The sequence below is a fragment of the Parasteatoda tepidariorum genome, chromosome 10 (assembly GCF_982258835.1).
Source record: "Parasteatoda tepidariorum strain Cologne lab strain chromosome 10, Ptep-v5.0, whole genome shotgun sequence".
NCBI classification, from domain to species: domain Eukaryota; kingdom Metazoa; phylum Arthropoda; class Arachnida; order Araneae; family Theridiidae; genus Parasteatoda; species Parasteatoda tepidariorum.
This window is the reverse complement of record NC_141764.1, coordinates 24,117,550-24,137,867: the sequence shown is the minus strand read 5'-3', so window position 1 is coordinate 24,137,867 and position 20,318 is coordinate 24,117,550. Positions and strand designations below refer to the sequence as shown.

At 32.9% G+C, this 20,318-nt stretch overlaps 1 protein-coding gene across 1 annotated transcript in view; it reads right to left on the bottom strand.

Moving 5' to 3' along the window:
* Positions 1-8,576: 8,576 nt before the first annotated feature.
* Positions 8,577-20,318, bottom strand: part of LOC107443382 (choline/ethanolamine kinase) — a 28,723-nt gene continuing 16,981 nt past the window's right edge. Inside the window, exons 5-9 of the mRNA XM_043043225.3 lie at positions 17,022-17,080; positions 15,948-16,035; positions 15,016-15,124; positions 12,435-12,620; positions 8,577-8,836 (exon numbers count right to left, since the gene is read on the bottom strand). Coding sequence (XP_042899159.1) covers positions 8,723-8,836; positions 12,435-12,620; positions 15,016-15,124; positions 15,948-16,035; positions 17,022-17,080 — 556 coding nt within the window. The 3' untranslated portion in view covers positions 8,577-8,722. The remainder of the gene's footprint in view (positions 8,837-12,434; positions 12,621-15,015; positions 15,125-15,947; positions 16,036-17,021; positions 17,081-20,318) is intronic.

The following is a 20,318-nucleotide window of genomic DNA, read 5'->3' as shown; positions in this document are numbered from 1 at the left end:
TTGATTTTCAGGAGAGACTGTTGACCTTTCGCACCATGCGTCATAAATTATTCGCCTGACTTTTAATGCCCATACTCAAAGTTTTACTTTGCATATATTTATGTCCTTTTTCATTGTGTTAAAAAAAAATCTTTTCCTGGAATTCGATACCTTAAGTACTGTTCTATCGGCTGTGATTGTATTCTCAGTTACAAGCATCTTTTATTTAACCATGGGTAATTGTTTCTTTTTATTTGACTTAGTACCCCTACTGAAGATGTGACATCAATCTCTCTTCTGATTGATATTTATATTCATTGTATTGTTTGTTGTATTTAGTTCATTCAAAGCAACGTTGTTTTCGGAATTTCATATTTAATGTTCACCCTATTTGTTAAAACTCTAATCTGAAAATGTTTGCTTTTGTGGTTTAACTTTTGATTGATACATTTTATACATAGATTGTTTCTAAAAATGGAATCCCTCCGAGATCTAATCATATATTCATCCTTTCACTGAGACTGCTTTCCGAGAGGAATTAAGAACTGATCTTATTCAAACCACTTTAATCATGTACAATGTTATTATATTCCTTTTGTTTAAAATTTTAAGCAGGTTTTTTTCTTTTGAACTAGATTGAAATTTCTATTAGGGTCCTGATCAAAATTTGGTTTTATTTAGAAAATGAGTATGCAAATTTAAATTATGAAAACACACCATTCTGTTAATAATGTCATGTCTGTTATCCAATTTATCATATCTGTTATTAAATTTGTTATGTCATTATCAGATAATGTAAGAGACCAGCCAATTTAACCAAAATTCTGGAAACTGAATACTTCTAATTGATTTAAACTAAAAAATTATTGAGGTAAATTATCCTGTTTAATACGTTTAGAAGTATTTTATAATTTTTTTTGCGCCATAAAAGTAAAAAAGTAAAAGCATGCATAAAAAAGTCTAATACATAATACATATCTACCATAAGTATCATACACAAATTTCAATAATGTAGCATAAAAAATATGAAAACTTTATGCTAACAGACATGACATCAGTTTGCCGTCAGTGTAGAAATGGGTTAATCCACAAAATACTAATAACCTTAAAATGTTTGCAATTGTTTTTATACAATTTTAAAGACATAATTTTGAGAATTCAACACAGGTATTAAATACTAGAGTAAACTTTTATTACTTTAAAAGAATGTCTAAGGAAAACATTAGGATTTTATGTTATGTAAAGCAATACATAAAGCAGATCAATAATGAAACATTGTTTTTCGTTTTTTTTTAATTTTATTTTTTTAAATTTTTTTATCATTATTATACTTATATCACATTATAATCAATAGTCGTACAATAACTTTAAGTTTTTATGACATAGTGGGAAAGTTCTCAGTTTCGAAAAAAGAGTTCACCCTTTTAGGGGCTCATATCACACAAAATGAGTCCATCCTTTCAGGGGCTTATATCTCATAATGGTCAGTAATCGTTTAATATCTTTGAGTTTTTATGACATAGTCGGGAAAGCTTTCGGTTTCAAGAAAGAGTCCACCCTTTTAGGGGCTCAAGTCACACAAAAAGAGTCCACCCTTTTAGGGGCTCATGTCACACAAAAAGAGTCCACCCTTTTAGGGGCTCATATCACACAAAGAGTCCACCCTTTCAGGGGCTCATGTCACACAAAAAGAGTCCACCCTTTTAGGGGCTCATATCACACAAAGAGTCCACCCTTTCAGGGGCTCATATCACACAAAAAGAGTTCGCCTTTTAGGGGCTCACTTCACGCTATAATCACCAGTCCTTCAATAACTTCAAGTCTTTCTGGCACAGTCGGGAAAGTTTTCCATTTCAAATAAAGAGTCCATTTGCGGGCTCATGTCACTCAAAAATTATGCGTCGAATTCGTCACATTTCTGTTGAAAATGTCCAGAAAGTTGCGACGTTCAAAGTATGGACAATTTAGTCCTTACAATTAGTTGGATCATTTCTGATCTCGGAGTCGCCAGTGTCATTAGGATCACCGGAGAAGGCTGCATCCAGATTTTCTGGCTATAGAAAAGTAAATAATATATTAAAATTGTTGAACATCAATTCACAGATCATATATTACTAATATAATGAAAAAATGGCTTAAATGAAAAAGTTCTTAAGCAAGACATTGAAAGCTAAAAACGAAATGTAACAGCATATCACATTTTCGTATTTTCTGAATATAGCCTAGTTGTCACAAAAATATAAATCTAAGTACATTTGCGTAAATTTAGAAAGAAATAAAATTCAGTTCGAAGTAGATCTACGTTAATTAAAAAAAATTAAATTCAGTTAATAGTAGATTTTTAAAATGCAAAAAATATATAAGCAAATTTAAAAAAAAGTAAAATTTTAAAAACTCAATAGTTTTTGTCTGTATATTTCCAATAGACTCTCTTTACCTATTGGTCTATTTATAGAATAGAAATAAGCACTTTATCATTGCTTTAAAAACTTGATTTTTAGTGTTAAGAAAATTGTAAATAGTTATAAAATTTCAACTAATTTTTCTAAAAATCATTTTGCTAGCGAGGAATTTTAGAAGAATTTTTTGTTGACCCCCCCCCCTCCCATAGGTCAGGCTAACAATATTTATACTATTTCCTCTAAAAAATTCTATATTGAACTTTTAAATGAGGAATTAATAAAAGGTTGGCTGGAATGAAATTAATTTCTGTATAAGCCTTATAGAAGAATAAATATTGACATACACTAAATAAAATTCTAAATTGTAATAGAAGAATGTTTTAAAAATGTCTTACTTCACTATAACAAAAAGGCCATTTTGAATGCATGATTTGATGCGTTTGAAAGTCATTTTGGTTTATTTGATAATTTTTTTGAATTTTATATTTTTTTATTTTTTCTTGCAAATAGAACTGTCAACTTTAGATATGTAGTGAAATGTAGTCCATGTAGTTTAGCTAGATACTAACGAAAAAAGTTTTGTAACTATTTTATCTCTTGAGATTTGAAAAATACGTTTTTCTGAATGAAAATGAAAGATTTATGATTAGAAAAGCTACATCCTCTTCTATTGCTTAAAAATTTAACATCATAAAGTTTTTTGTTTACCTTTTTAAAAGGAAAAAAAATCTTGACCAGCACAAAATCTAACTGTTATTTAGTCAGTGTTATTAAGAACTTTGAATTTATTTATATCGATCCGGTATCATTGTTATTTGAAAAAAAAAAAAAAAAAAAAAAAAAACTGAAGTTGCTAACTTTTAAATTGAACAATCCACACAAGCCTCATTACCATGTTTCTTCAATAGCCCCACGAAGACTTATGTTTTTTAATGCCTAGTGCTATGATTCTAGCTGGCTTAAAGATGGTTGGTTACATGCACGCATATAAATAGAATAAGGAATTTTTGCTATTATTTATTTGGACTTATAAAAATAGAATCGAGAAGTAAAAATAAATTACAGATAAAATAAGCATTAATTATACGAGCAAGCAATACTAATTACCTGAGCCAAATTGAGATCCAGGTATTCTGATCCAATTCTACCCACGAAGGGTTTAATCACATCATAGTTGTCCAACACAACATCTTTAAAAAAAGATTTGTGGTTGAAGGGCTTTCCCTTCTTTTTCTCAATTACACCATCTTCCACCAAATAGCCATACTTTTTCACGCCAGATCTTTTGACGTTGACTCTAAAATGAAAATTAAAATGGCTAAAAACGGGTTTTTATCATCCATTTTACCCGATAAAACTAGGATTTCATGCTTTACTGTCTTAAATTAATTTTATGCAGAGAGTATAAAAGTAATCATAAAAAATCATTTAACTACTGAGCCAAGGTTTATGGGTAATGTCCAATTCAATATTTTCAAATACCTTTGCTTATTCAAATGTTACTTTAAAGCTTTAATAATAACGGTGTCTAACTCCCTTTCTCTATCCTCCTGCGATAGTGCTGATTTTCCTCTTTCTAGTTCAGCTTATCTCACGAATAATTCTTCGAATTTTGATAAAATAGTTTCAGTTTTTCAACATTAATTTTCGATTCTTAAAGTGTGAATTTGTTTATCCGTTTGCCGCTGACATTCTGTCCTGGCGCACATACATCAAGTAGATTGCGACTGGAATATTACCAAGCTTTAGAGTGCCTTACTGCGGCACTAAAACAAATGGCACTACGATGCTAATTCTGAATATAATGTTATATGCAGATATTAGTACTAAATCTCATGTTCTTTTGCAAGTCAAGTGAAGATATAGCTGAATTGGTAAGAATTCAGTAATGCTATTTTGAAAAGTAAAGAATCGGGGCCTCTTGCCTCGGCGATAATTTTTGTTCAGTTTTGCTGAAATCATATTTCTTGTTATCAGGATATACTTTGCAATCTTTGTTTTTAATGACGTCGTCTACGGCTTAACTCAACTTTTGTTAACCTTTATGTGATTTACATATATATTCTTTTATTTGCAAATCGCCAAAAACGATTGTAGACTATAACCAAAAATTGACACTAAATTAAACAGTCCCTGACTTTACACCTTAACCATTGTTATTTCGCTGCTACATTTATGGAAATCAGATACTGCGATTAAAAATAAATTTCATTAATATGATCGTAATTTAATTATTTTTGGAGAGTTAATACGCAAATTTTTGAAAATAATTTTTCTAAGAAAACATATTTAAATTAAACCATTTTTTATACTTTGCTTTTAGTTGCAAAATGAAGGTAACTCGAAATCCAAATCACAGTATTGTAGAGCGAAATTATGTTAACTATAATAGATACTGAACACTCATAAAACATGTACTGTTTAACTTTATAATATTTGTTTATTTTTTATTATTAACTTATTTGACTTTAATGCAAATTAATATATTAAAAAATGTTTAGGTATGAAATAAGTTGACTTACATTTGCTTTCTTTTCCACTTTTTTACACCAAAAGGCATTTTGAAATATCTCAAAGCACTTAATCAAACCTCTTTTTATAGCAGTTCAATCAAGAATGATACTTTTTTTTGGAACATAACTATTGTAACAATTGATATTATTTGTTAGCATTGTTAGAATGGGTAAAAACCATCACCATTGTTAACAATTACATATCGTCAATTGTTTTCTTTTTGTAAATGCATCATTGTTGACATATATTTATTTTTAATTGTTGGGATTGGAAACTGTAAAAAGATTTAATTAAAGAAATTTAGAAATTTTTTTAATGGAAATTTTTTAATGGAAATTAATTTTAGCTGGAGTTCTGTGCCTGAAGCCAGCAACCGCTAAAATTTAATAGCTATTTTATTAGGACATGCAATTGTACCGCGATTTTCCATCTAATCTAAGATTAGATTCCATTGAAGCCGATTTTCGGTTTTTGGCATGACAATCGTCAAAAACTTATGAAAACATCAAGAACTATCAAAAATTTAAATGTGAATATTAAATAATCCGTTTGAAGTTTTTGATGTTAAATTTAAAATATTAAAGTAATGTAGGCTTGAATATATGCTTATGTTAAAGCAAATATTTAACAGTTATTATTTCAAGTCAGAAATTATAGTTATAAGCAAAATTTTTTTTTTCTAAACCCATTTAAACTTTCAGTTAGTAACCAGTGTCCGATAGACTCTAATAACTTAGTAACCACTTACTCCTCGAACCTACGGCATCGATTACCAATGCTGATAGGTCCTATTCATTTAATAGCCACTTTTGGCCCATTTTTTTGCTTGGATTGAATCATATGATTTTTTAAAAAAAATTCATATTAAAAATAATCTAAGGTTATTAGAAAAATTATTCAGCAACATAAACAATATAAATATATGACAATATTTAGTTAAACATACTGACTTGACTTCACCGTTCAAGAAAATTCGATACGCAACACAGAAATATTTTTCCAAAAAATAAAGAAGATCGGAATTAGTGTCAAATTGTGTATTTTATTTATGTCACCATATATTTTTGTTGACTCGCCACGTGACTAGTTGTTATTTTCAGGTCTATCCATTAGACTTTGTCAAATGACAATATTATTTTTGAACTATTCAGAATTATTGCATTTGATAATGTAAAGCAGAATAAAAGATTTCACACAAAAAATAAATAAATTTTATTATATATACACCGAAGAGCCATTACATTATGACCATCCTGATAATAACATGTAGGACCACCTTTAGCCCTCAAAACTGCTAGCACCAGCCGTGGCATTGATTCCACAAGGTGCTGATAGGTAGTCTGAGGTATCTGGCACCAAGCGATCACCAACTGGTCCTTCAATTCCCTCATATAGCGTGGAGGTAGCGTTGCAGCACGAATTTGGTTCTCCAAGTAGGACCACAAATGCTCTATTGGATTAAGGTCAGGTGAATTTGGGGGCCAAGGCATGACTTGAAAGTCACTGAAATGTGCCTCGAACCAATCCATGACGATTTGACCCTTATGACATGGTGCATTATCCTGTTGGTAAACACCATCCCCCGCAGGAAAAACTGTTACCATGAATGGGTGAACCTGGTCTGCAACAATGTTCAAGTAGCTTACTGACGTCTGGGATTGTTCCTGAGGATTATGGGTCCTAATATGCCCCATGAAAACATTGTTCCTGGGCGAGAAACCATGAAAACTTGGGCGAGCCCATTGTTATAGATGGAGGGTGGACATAATGCAATGGCTCTTCTGTGTATATATACATATATAAATTATTTTTTTTTTTTGAAAACGGAAGCTTTGTCGCCGATTGGCACGTAAACATAGTCAGATTTTTCTCCTAACCCCTTTGATTTTTCAACTGTGGGTTGAGACATCCTGCACTATTATGTACAGTTCACCAAAAAAAAAAAAAAAAAGAAAAAGAAAAATAAGAAAAGGGATTACTCTGAATAACTTTTAATTTAATGATCGGATCACCACGTTCTAGGACTCAGTCTTAATGGTTTGAAGGAGTGACTTCACCTATTACTATTCCTCTATTATTTTATTTAATAATAGTCAGAAAGATTTTAAGTTGTAAAATGTACTATTTTTCACATCATTTTAAAGCATGCAATTTTAAATGAAAAATTAATTATTGTATCTTGTTTGTTCATATTCACTTCCAAAAAAATGGTTTATACCATCAAATCTCACATCATTTTTTGGTTTTTCCTGTTTGACGGGCAGAATTCGACGAGAAAACAATTTCATAATTATCAGGAAGTGCATTATCATCTAAAAATTCGCCTTCCTTTCCAGAACTATTAGACAGGTAAAGATATTTAGGTAAGCCCATTCCAACCACAATCAATGCTTGTGTTTTCACACTCACAGTGTTGAAAGGGAGAGAAAGTGATAAGATAATTAGTCTAAAATTCGTGCCAAATCTATCATTCCGGGATCGAAGAACAGGGCGATCATTATCAGCTACTTGTAACTAATTTTTTTTAATCAGATTTTGCCAGTAGGTATTAAAGAGTCCTCTTGCCATCTGGCTAATCGTTAAAGGTTTTCGTGGTTTTCCTCTCCATGTAACGCAAATACTGCTTAGTTGTTTTCTAAAATGGGTTTGAAATTACAAGGCTACGGAGCTCAACATTAGTAGTCATAAATACTTAAATATCAACTACAACTACCTACTTATAAAGGATTAGTATTACTCACGATGGATCGAAACTTTTAGTTTACAATGAATTTAAGATAGGATGCCCATCCGTGGCCTATCCGTATCTCTAATCACGTTTCCGTGCATAAGGTTGTATAATGGGTCATCCCCCATTCGATTCGTTTGGCTTAAAGAAAAAAAAATTACAGATGAAATGTTAATTTATACTGCCCTGTCTAGTCTGCAAGCAACTCTAAAGAATATTTAGTCCACTTAATGAAACAAGAATTGACAAGCAATATCGTTTTTCATTGGATAAAAGCACATGCAGGCCATAATGGGTAACGAGGAGGCTGATAAGTTAACCAAATTAGCCTGTGAGAGATCAACAGTCGACCTGTTTGAAGATCCCAGCAGGCGGACTGCAAGAACTTTGGAACGCCAAAAATGGATTGCATGGCAGGAGAGATGGAGTGGCAATTTTACAAAGGGGAGGCACACCTTCTTAGCTCCTCCTGAAAGTTCAAAACAGGGAAGTCACTGGGAATTTCTTTTTAAATCAATTCCTAAATAATCATAGCTGTCATGGACAACATCAGTCCGTCCAGGTTTTCTGGGGGAGTTTAGCTGTGTCATATGCACGTAGTTAAAAATGATCGCATTGCTTCAAGTGTAAGGGACCCAAACTATGGCTTTTTTTATTTTCCTTACCGACGGAGATTCAAAAAACAGCCTTAAAGGCTATTAATCAGTATTTCCTACACTAAAGTGTTTTTCTTCTTTTTTTTCTAAGATTAAGGTTTTTTTTCCCTAATCTAACATTAGTTGGAAATTCGTTGCGAAAAAAATCTTCTAAGGGAGAGAGTTTAGCAAAGGGGAAGACTGGATGCTGATTTTTGAATATTGCTTGTACAATTATATGAAGTATTGTATAAGCAATTGTATAAGTTACTGAAGCTAACAAAAGAAACAATCCAAACATTTCCGTCACTAGAACAATTAAAAAAAATACATAATTCTTTATTATTTCTAAAAACAGCTGTACATAGAAAATTAAAAGTGCTAACAAAATAAATGATTAAAAAATGTTCGTAAGGTAAAGTCATAAAATGCGTTTGATATGACTAATCAATGCTTTTTGATGTCTATAAGTCGCCATTCATCTTGTCAGATGAGTTTATTCCATTCTGTTGTGCTGTATTTCTCATGTAGTTCTCCTTTGCTTTCCAATAAAGAGTACGCCTGGTTTTGCCATGTTCCTAAAACAAATTAAGAGTTTTATTCCTTCCCTGCCAATAAAGGTAGGCAAGGTACTTTATTCACGTCGCACTAGAGCTGCACAATGGGTTATCGGCGACGGTCTGGGAAACATTAGTGAGGATGATCCGAAGACCTGCCATCGCAATTTTGATCCTCTGCAGAGGGGATGGCTCCCTTGCTTTGGTAGTCCGACGACCTGAACGCAAAGTCGAGCACTTTTTAATGAGGATGTAGTGCACTCTCGGTCTCTACGCAGGCTGATCAAAGTGATCACTCACCCGCTTACTGACCGCACCTAGTGATACTTGACTTCGGTGTTCTACTGGGATCAGTGTCTTACCGATTAGTCCACTGCGGGACCTTGACAATAAAGGAGTTCCTACTTCACGTAATTTAGAGAGGAAATATAATGGCAACGAATTCTTATGTCTGATTAACAATTTTTTTTAAAATTTAAAATTAGTTTTCTCTGAGCTATTAAAATGTTTGCTTCTTTTCAGCTTTGCGAAGTTTTTTTTAAAGTTCTTAATTAATTCATAAAAAGAATTAGTAGCTATTTTTTGAATTTTATATTTACGACTGTTAATGAACTTTATTTACATAGTCGGGGCTTTTAAAAAGAAGGTTGATCCATTAGGGTTCCATAGTCGAAAAAAACTGGAACCTCTAGTTTATATGATATATTTATCATATAATATCTATTTTTGAATAGCATATTCACAAATTCTAATGAACTTTATTTATATTGTCTGGGTTATGCCAAAAGAAGGTAGATCCTTTAGAGTTCTATAGTCGAAAAAAAGTAAGAACTGCTGCTTTATATGATATATTCATCATATAAATGGTTAGTTTTTTAAAACCTTCAATTCTCAAGTTTCCAATTTACACACACAATAGGAATAAATATAAAATCTAAAATAGCGAGTCCTTAATGGTGTTCCGAGGAACCCTATGACTCCGTGGAAGGGTTACAAGAGTTCCGAGGGTTGGGAAATTTTTGCACTAGTTATGATTTTTGAAAACTGTAATAAAACATATATTTAAATAATAACCCATTATTCATTTATTATTTCTGTTACTTTTATGAAAATATATAATACTGTTTTTTTCTCCTAATATATTGAAAAAATGATAAAAAGGATGTGCAATTACAAAAGATTGAATTATTATTTTGCTTCGAAATTCAACAATGAAGAAGAATATGTTTCTCTAATAATCATTCTCGACATTTATTTCTGCTATTTTACGTTTTTTTTTCTTCAACGAAAGTCATTTTCAGTTAATTTATTTTCAGTTTTAGCTTACACTAAAACTTAAATTTAGAACTATTCTTGTATGCCTCTCCAGGCCTGCACATTTATCTGCCGGATATCAGCCTCAATTTTAAGAATAATATTGATAAAACGATATCTCGAAAAAATTTCCTTCTTCATACATTGATTGAATATTTTCAAAGTAATTAATAAAATTTCCATTATTAAATAATTTCAAAATGAGTCTTTCGTTGATTAACATATTCACAATTATTAATGAAACTTATTCATTAATTCTCCCGGGTTATGCCAAATTAAGATCTACCATCTAATACATCACGAATTTTTTTTTGTCTCTTTACTAATAGTTCGTTTCATAGGTTAAAGCGTACTGCACTGCTTCACAATTAGCTTCAGGGGTTGACGAGTTATAGAGATTAGGGTTTCCCTACTGTACATAATGTATAGTATGAGAGCTAAAGCAAATATGATATTTTTAAATTGTTACATTATTGTCTATAATTAAAATGAATCGAAGTGCGAAATTTGGGATATTAAACGAAAAGAGCTTATTAGTGCAGACGATATTTTAAGTCACGAAATCAGACAGGAATCCTTCGGGAAAAATTATTCAGTGAAGTGATGTTTTGCATTCGATTTCATAACTTAAAATATCGTCTGCACTAATTAATTAGCATCTCCTCGAACTATTAAGATTAAGTCTTAGAACGTGAAGATCCGATCATTAAATCAAAACTTATTCAGGGTGCTAACACAGGGTTTTTTGTGCACTGTACACGTGATTGGTTTTGTTTTACAATGAAGCATTTCTGTTTAGTGGCGAAAAGCAGAGATGGAATAATTTTCATTGTTAGAAAATTTCCAATAATTTAGTTAATGACCTTTCTAATATCTCCCCCTATGTTCTACTTGTGTATGATTTCGTATGTTCTACTGGCTGGTAAGGCACTGGATCATCCATCTACAAGCGTTTGCGGGTTCGATCTCCGCCGGCCGAAGACTCCCCGTGTAGTAAATGGTGACTGATGCACGCTAAATCTGATGAGTCGCAAAGTCCTCCATGTTCCCATAACAAATCAATGTGATGGTACTGATCCAGGTGTTTCCTTGTCTTCTAAATTGGCTAAAAAATACAATGCTACGGAGTTGAACATTCGTAGCCGTAAACCCAAAATTGGGTCAGCTGTTGAACCGGCTTCGAATCCCAGCGATTTTTGGTCGATGCGAATTTTGCACCCGGCAAGCACCGACCACAATGCTGACGTAAATTATCCTCAGGGGTAGGAGGATCATGGGTTAGAGTCCCCTTGCCGTCGGACTAACCGTTGGAGGTTTTCATGGTTTTCCACTGCATGTAACGCAGATGCTGGTTAATTTCATCAAACTCTCCTCCAAGAAGGCTAATTTCCCCCAATACTTGATACAGGAGTTCCCTTGTTGTCTTCTGGATTGGGGACAAAAATACAAGAGTACGGAGTTGAGCATTAGCAGTTGTAAATTCAAAATTGGGTCGGCTGTTCAACGACGGTTATAAAATAAATTAATGTTCTTCATAGAGCCGTGATGACTCGCAGGACAGATGTATGCCTTTTAATGAGATAACCCGGGTTCGAATCTCAGCATGGGCGGGTCTATACGAATTCCACACCCGCCTCGCATTGACCGCAGTACTGACATAAAATATCCTCAGTGGTAGACCGATCATGGGTTAGACTTCCTTTGCCGTGAGGCAAACCTTGGGAGGTTTTCGCGGTTTTCTTCTCCATGTAACTCAAATGCGGGTTAGTTCCATCAAGAAGTTCTTCTCAAAGACAAATTTCTCCCAATACTTAATCCAGGAGTTCTTTTGTCTTCTGTATTGGGTTTCAAATTGCTAGGCTACGGAGTTGAAATTTAGCAGTCGTAAATCCGAAAATTGGGTCGGCTGTTCAACGATGATTATAAAATATTAAATAAAATAAAATGTTCTACATAATCTGTTTTATTTTAATATCTACATCTTTTAATACACTGATTCTCATCAACACTCTCCCACACACACACATACACCTTTTTTATGATCTCCCAACCATTTTTGTCCGTCTTTACTCTATCAGCCAATCCTTTTTTTTCTTGCTCTAGCTTATTTGAAAATTCTCTCTCCTTTTTGTGTTTTTATTCCGCCCTTAGAAAGTGAAGAAAAAGATTCATTATTGTATTGAAACGAAAGTATTTCTGTTTATGAGGCATTATTTGTACTTTTTCCATGTTGTATTTTCAAACAACACAAAGTTAAAAATTTTTCTGTCTGTGAAAGAAATGAAGTTTTAATTTTGTTTCTTACCGCATAAAAAGGACTTTTATCAGATTCAAATTTCATTTTTTCGCACCAAATAGCCCAATAAAGATGAGCCGCCATTCCAAAAAGTTCCAGTTCATCCAAAATTTTTTCTGTTTCTGATTCTACATCAGAAACATCCATTACATCTTCTTGTACTAGTTGATGAAGATAGGTTCGTATAAATTCAATCTATATAAAGAAAAACAAGTGGTAATATTAAATAAGACAGCAAGTTAGGGGAGTTCTTTCCATTTATCGAACAATACGATATGCTTTTACAATAGAAGGCTTATAAAAAACTCAATGCAATTATATGGTCTCACTATAATATGTGAGCGATAAATTTTGCATTTTTTCTGCATATTAAAAGAAATGCAAGTGCAGCCGCTGTTTGGTAACTTGACATAAACTGTAACATTACTGTAACTTAACATTATATCTTGCTTTGCTGTTCAAAACCTGTAAGACTAAGAAACTGACAGTGTGTAAAAGATGTGCAGAAAGTACGATGAAATGGAAAAAGTTAACGAGAATTATTAATTGTTTAAACTTACAGTAAAAAAAAATCCTGCTAGTATATTTTATGTTCTACAGAGATATTTTTTACACCAATTTAACATTTAATAATTAGTTTGAGAATTATTAACTGCTGAACTTGTAAGGCTGCTCTATAGACCACAGAAACACAACTTCAGTGTTGTAATTTGACATGCTGAAAGGACCATATTTGTTTATAAACTTATACGAATACGAATTTTATACGAATTTTCTCGAAATTCCAACTTAATTGAAAGTTATTGCAATTTCAAGGTTTTTTTCCTGAATTTTCACTCCTATTTCTTGTTTTAAATGTTTATATGTCATAGAAAAATTTATTTTTCTCTCTCGAGATATTTATTTTATAAGTTCATCATTGATGGATATTTTCATTTGAGGACTTATGGATATTTTAATTTTGAACTTTTTTATACTACTGTTAGTTTTTATTTGTCAAAAGCACTAGTAAAAGAGAACATCACTGCAGAGATAATTCATGCACATAAAATTTATAGTGCAAAATTACAGAATTATAACTTTACGTAAGTTTTTTCTTTGAAATTATTTATTCAAATGTAAGTTTTTAATGATCACCAGATTCTAGTCCAATAGAATATGAATGTGTAGAGATAATTCGTTCATTGAAAGTTTATAGTGCAAAATTATAGAAAAATGAATTTTTGTAGCTTTTATTTGTCAAAAGCACAAGTAAAACAGAATATCATTGCAGAGATAATTCATGCATATAAAATTTATAGTGCAATTCATGCTCATAAAATTTATAGTGCAAAATTATAGAATTATAACTTTATGTAAATTTTTTATTTGAAATTATTTTTTAAAATGATAGTTTATAATGATCACCAGATTCTAGTCCAATAGAACATAAATGGGGAGATAATTCGTTCACAGAAAGTTTATAGTAATGATTATAAAAGAATGAATTTTTGAAAATCTTAATTTTGAGATTTTTTATATTAGGGATAGTTTTTATTTGTCATAAGCACAAGTCAAACAGGACATCAGTTCTGAGATAATTCATGCACATAAAATTTATAGTGCAAAATTATCGAATTATATCTTTATGTAAATTTTTATTTGGGATTATTTATTCAAATGACAGTTTTTAATGATCACCAGATTTTAGTCAAATACAACACAAATGTGGTGATAATTCGTTCACAGAAAGTTTATAGGGCAAAAGAATGAATTTCTATAGAATGAATTCTTATAGAAGACAATAAGCTTTATTGTGGATGTTTTCTTTTTGCTAATAGTAGTTTTCATTCCTCATCAGAAAAAGTCAACCAGTACTTAATTGATCAGATTGTTTGTAAATATTAAATTTAAAGTATAAAGTTATTATTCTTTGGGTCTTTTCATTATAAAGAGTGCTCAAACGGAATATGAATGCGCAGTTTGTTCGAGCTCATCGAATATAGTTCGTTCACCAGGAGTTGGCACTTGGCTCCGCCTTCATCACGTGGTATCCGACGATTCTATTTCACTAGTTTTTGGAGAAGTATGTGAACTATCTCAACAAGGTTTCTGTTTGGCGATCGTATGACAAAAATATTTATTTCGCAATCTTCATGTGCATTTTTTTAACATTAAATACCTCGTAAATTTGATGATATTTCTCTCTTTTGAGTGAATAGTTTGTCCTTTTTGAGACGTTTTGCTGATTAAAATAGCAGTTTTTAAATTTAAAATATATTTAATTAGCTAGAGTAACGAATGGTGTAGTAGTAGATGATAAAGCGAAGTAAGGGACTGAAAAAGAATTCACTGTTTGCGTTTGCGCTGCCTCATTTCAAGCTCACAGATGTTTCTTCTCTTACTCCCGCGCTGAAATAAACTCTGCGTCCGAGGAGGCGGTGCCAAGAGCCAACTCCTGGTGAACGAACTATATCCAAGTTCACCTTATTCTTGGGATTATTGAGATGATTTTCTAAATTAAAATTAGCATTGTACAGAATAGTGGAAAATGTCTTTCAAAAATAATGTGATGTGAATTGGCATCATTTTGATGAAACTTGATACATACCTTCTCCTCTTTTGAAGGATATTTGTTGATACTGAGAGTAAAATAAGGTGGATCGGGTGTATTATAGTCATAAGTCCATTCACAGAAGTGATTTGCTATGTCAAATGACCTAAAATAATATTGAGTAAGGATATAATAATAATATTGAATTGATGGAAAACGTTTTTTTTTCCTCAGTAATTTTAATACTTCGGTAGTGAGTATAAAAAGAATGTCGGGTCGGTAACCTTGTCATACTGCGGTAGTGACACCTATTGATAAAAATAAGATGCACTACCGAACAATTACTACTACTTACACTTCAATATGTAATCGCCTTACAATATGTAATCACATTATTGAGCGATTTAACTTTATATCCGTCGTTGAACAGCCGACCCAATTTTCGGGTTTACGACTACTAATGTTTAACTCCTATCCTTGTAATTTTGAACTAATCCAGAAGACAAGGAAACTCCTGGATCAGTAACCCTAGAGGTATTGATTTGTAATGGAACATGAAGGACTTTGAGACTCGACAGATTAAACGTGGATCAGTCACCATTTACTACACGGGAAGTCTTCGGCCGACCCACGGAGAACCCACGAACTGTTGGACATGGGCCCAGTGCCCTACCATCCCGGCTAGAAGGAAATACAAAAGTAGTCTCTTGTTGTTTTTGCTGTTTTAAGTAATAATATTACATTAAATGTTGTGAACCGCTACATTCTGGTGACCCGGATGTCGGGTCGGTAACCTCGTCAAGAACTTAAACTGAATTACAAAATAATTTGCCAGTATATTTTCAAAAATTCTTTTTATAGTTCTATTAGGCCTCTCAAAATTTATGTTAAAATAAACGTGTTCTGTTTCAGACGCAAAAAACAACGATCTATTTTGCGAGCAATATAATTTTTGATATTTTCTTTTTGAGAATGAAAAGAAACATCACCTGTAGTTATAGGCTCCGAATTCAAAGTCAATGAACATGAGATTTGGTTCCATTTTATTTGCAGAATCTTCCCGCAGAAGAATATTTCCTTTGAAAAAAAAAATAAAAGAAAGAAATTCTTATTTTTATTTCAGAGCAAAAATTTAATTACATTTTGTAGTGTATCTAACTAACACTACAAATATGCTATTCCAATTCACTAGTATATAAGACATGTTAACTCGATTCTATGGTGGGGTTCTTAGATGAAGGTTGACACGTTCTATAACTTCTGACTCCACATTGGTGACCTTCGGACGTGATGTGAACACGTCTACCTTGACAGAAACTTCGTTATGAACACGCCAGCCTTGACAGTAACGCCCACTTCGATTTGAACACGCCTCCCTCGATGGATGGTCCACATTGAACAGTTGACTTGCTACTTGTGACTGCGACTTCATCCACTTCCTCGCGCTGTTGCTACTCAGTCTCGATCTCACACAACGTTGGCCTGTATACACTCGACTGCTAATGGCAACACAAGAGCAACCACGAGAATATGGCAACACACGAGCTAATGGCAACACAGGAGCAACCACGACCGTGAACTTAATACAGCTCTCACGATCAGCAAAAGCACGGTGATCTAAATACAGCCCTCCCTGTTTCTCACAAAAACAGCAATGATACAACTAGTGGTATCCGTTCATCGAATTCTGTCACAGCTAAAATTCTGGTGAGGGAGTACTGTAGTGTATCTAACTACAACTACAAATATACTATTGCAATTCACTAGTATATAAGACATGTTAACTCGATTCTACGGTGGGGTACCTTTTTTATAGATGAAGGTTGACATTGTCGAAAACAACTCTCCCCACACATTTTATCTATGCAATTGCAATCGTTGCTATTTAAGGCATTTAGCAATCTGAAATGTAAATGGGAAAACACAACTATTACTCTAATTAATTAGTGCGAATAATATATAAAGTGATGAAATTAGAAAAACTAAATACCCTGTCTCTGAAGTTAAGGTAATTATGCTAATATTATGTACTTTGTAAGTTAAAGCATTGTTAGCAAACTCACCTCCTTGGAGATCGTTATGGCAAAACACAATAGGTGAAGTCGATTTTTCCATTTCTTTTCTGAAAAAAAAAAAAAAAACAGTATCTTTTTAATTCGAACATTTGAATTAAACTGTAAAAATATTTACAAAACTGAAGAATATCGACTGATGATGTTTGGTACGGAGTTTGTCCGGTCTAGTGCAAAATGCCACAATCGGAGATTTACGTTACCCGTAAACTCGACTGAGAGCGTTGCGAGTGGAACTGGAACACTTATAGTTTGTCAAGAAGAATAGTCGGTGTTTAAGGATGTTATACTCCGTTGCAAGTTAAGAAAAGACCATTGCGGTATAGGATTTAAGTAATCATCTGTGATTGCATATAGTTCCACTTTATTTCGTTATCAAATTATGCAAATATGCTTCCAAGCAGTTTAAAAGCTTTTACAAGTTATACACGTCAAACAGAAATTTAATTCGTGCTATCATGTCTTACTGCTATCATGTCTTTCAAAGTCTTACTGGAATCCTAGACTTGACGAATATTTCGATAAATAAGGAGAACATTCGCTGCTGAAAAAGAAGCAACTATATGGCGTTTCAAGAGCATTGGATTTGATTGGACCGCTAAAAATGGTGTGTCTTATACTGACATGCCTTTAAGAAATCAAATGCGAGATAAGGAATTTTTACTTTTGTTTCAGTGTCGAGGAAAATTGTCTGCAAGAAACAATATTTATTATTATTATTTTTTTTTAGTTTCCTTAAATAATACTATTAGAAAGACATAAATTTGAAATTGCCAAAATGTTATCTATGCAATACTTTTAAGGTTCGAAAGAAAATTACAGAATTTTTTAGAAAAGTATCCATATTACAAAAAGGCTATAAAAATTAAATGTCATAAGACATATATCTTTAAACACGCCACCTGTCGTATTGTACTCATGAACTCGATAGTAAGAGTTTCAGACGCAACTTTTGAAGTCCGTTTTCGAAATGGTCTTCAGTTCGGACGTCGAGGTGATTATTTTGATTTCAACATTCTAACTTTAAATCTAAACAAACTTTTCTGTTTCAATGCGTTTTCTTAAGTCAGCGAATGGTTAATGCGAGGAATATAGTCAACGATTTATCTCTAATACCTCCAAAAATTACAAATTCGCTAAAGATACTAGTTAAGATATCAAAAACATGAGAAGTTGTGGCTAAAGGGATAGAGCGTTCGCCAATGAGGTGAACAGGGTTCGAATCCCAGCGATGGCTGGTGGATACGATTTCCACACCCGGATCGCACCGACCATAGTGCTGACGTAAACTGTCCTCATTGGTAGACAGATCATAGGTCACAGTCCCCTTGCCGTCAGACTAACCGTGGGAGGTCTTCGTGATTTTTTCTCCATTTAACGCAAATCCGGCTTACTTACATCAGAATGTCCTCCACGAAGGAAAATTTTCCCCAATACTTGATCCAGAAGTTCCCTTGTCTTCCGCATTGGGTGTAATAAATAGGAATTTATTGGAGTTTTTTTTGTATCAATACTTTTTAAAGAAGGGTTATTTTTCAATAGATGGCACCACTATGATAAAATTTAAATGCAATCAAAATTATGATATTTCATGAGAAAATTTTATTTATTCTTTTAAAATGGGATTTTTGGGGTAGATTGTGGATATAAATTGTATTATCATTTAAGGAGGTTTAGATTATCACTTTTATGGCGTATTAATGGGGTTGTAGCTGGTTTTTCTTGTGGATCTTTTTTTTTGTTGTTCTGACGTCCACTGGATGCGGGATGACTTTTGAGCGAGTAAACAGGTCAGTATGGATTATCCCGCTTTGCTGAGAAAAGTATAAGAGGCGTGAAGAGTGGCTGAAAAAGTAGTACGACGGGAGTGCGGATCGTGCCCGATGGAATGTTGAGTTGAAACATCACCGCTGACAGGATCTATCATGGCTGTTAGAAGTATGTTCTGAGCCGGTATCATCGAGAATGAGTTTAGATTTAGCTGGAATCTCGGAATGAGTTGATCTAGGCGGAAATGCTGAAAGGTTGATATTTGGAAAGAGTCCCTGGATACCGCGACTAAGTACGCCACCTTGATCGGATGAGCTGTTGCCTGGAAGAAAGTTGATCTGAAGCCTCATATAGTTGACTGGAAATGATAGACGGAGTGTCGCTAGATTCAAGACGGTTGACAAGAAGTGAGCGTTCCTCGGCAGAAAATCGAGTGTTTCTAAAGAGCTGAATGGTGGTCGGAAGGTCGAAGTTCTCCCAGTCCACAAGTCTAGCTGCAGGACCGGTGGGAGTTCCAGAAGGTGATCTGCAAGTTCCTTTGTATTTATAAACTCTAATTTCTTGCCTTTTTAGTAACTTTTTAGAAGAGCATTTTATTCCGTATTTTAAATTATTTCTATCCGGTGTTAAGATACCTATTTTAAGATGAGCATTGGATATTTATTTTTAATTATCTGTTGTAGGAATATAATGACCTAAAGTTAAATGTTTTTGTAAATTTGGAATGAGCTAGTAATTTTATTTCGTAAATGCCTCGTTTAGTGTGAATTAATTTAATGTTATGCATATGAAATTTAAAAGTGCTTTTTATCGAAAAGTTTTATCTTGAGTATAACCATTTGGAAATTTAAAAGTGTATAAATTGAAATTTTGAGGGCACATGAAGGCATCTGGAAATGATCGGGATTGTGTTTGTTGTTAATTTATAGTTATAATAAAATTTACTTTTTATTGTTAAAAGTTTCATGTACTTCATTATTCAAGTGTCTATTTTTGAACCTGGGTAACCGTTACCAAAATTCAATTAAAAAATCACAGCCTTGCCAAAGTATGAAGGGTAACGGTACATGGGTTCAAAATAGCAAGACTATGGAGATGAACATTAGCTGTCGTTACCCTAAATTAGGTTGGCTGCTCCGACGGTTATAAAATAAAATAAGATATCAAAGACATTAAGAAGATATCGACGCGAAATGTGAGAAGTACTTACAAAAATTACTGAAAAATTTGTTTCTACAATTTTTAAAGTATTTTACCTCTTTCTCTTCCTCTCTTTTTTATTCTTTTTTTTTGAACAGAAAGATATTTTAAATACAAAGCTAAGCAGATTGGAGACCACTGAAAATGGCAACTCTAGTGTTAATATTTCAAAAGAGAAGATAAGTTCGAAAGATCTCACTTGCTCACTGTGCAACTATAAGTGATTTTTCAAATTATAGTGATAAGATGTGCCACAGATAAAGGGGCCAGCAGTAATACCCTTAAGGTAAAAGTATAGTAAAAACTGAAATTAAATTG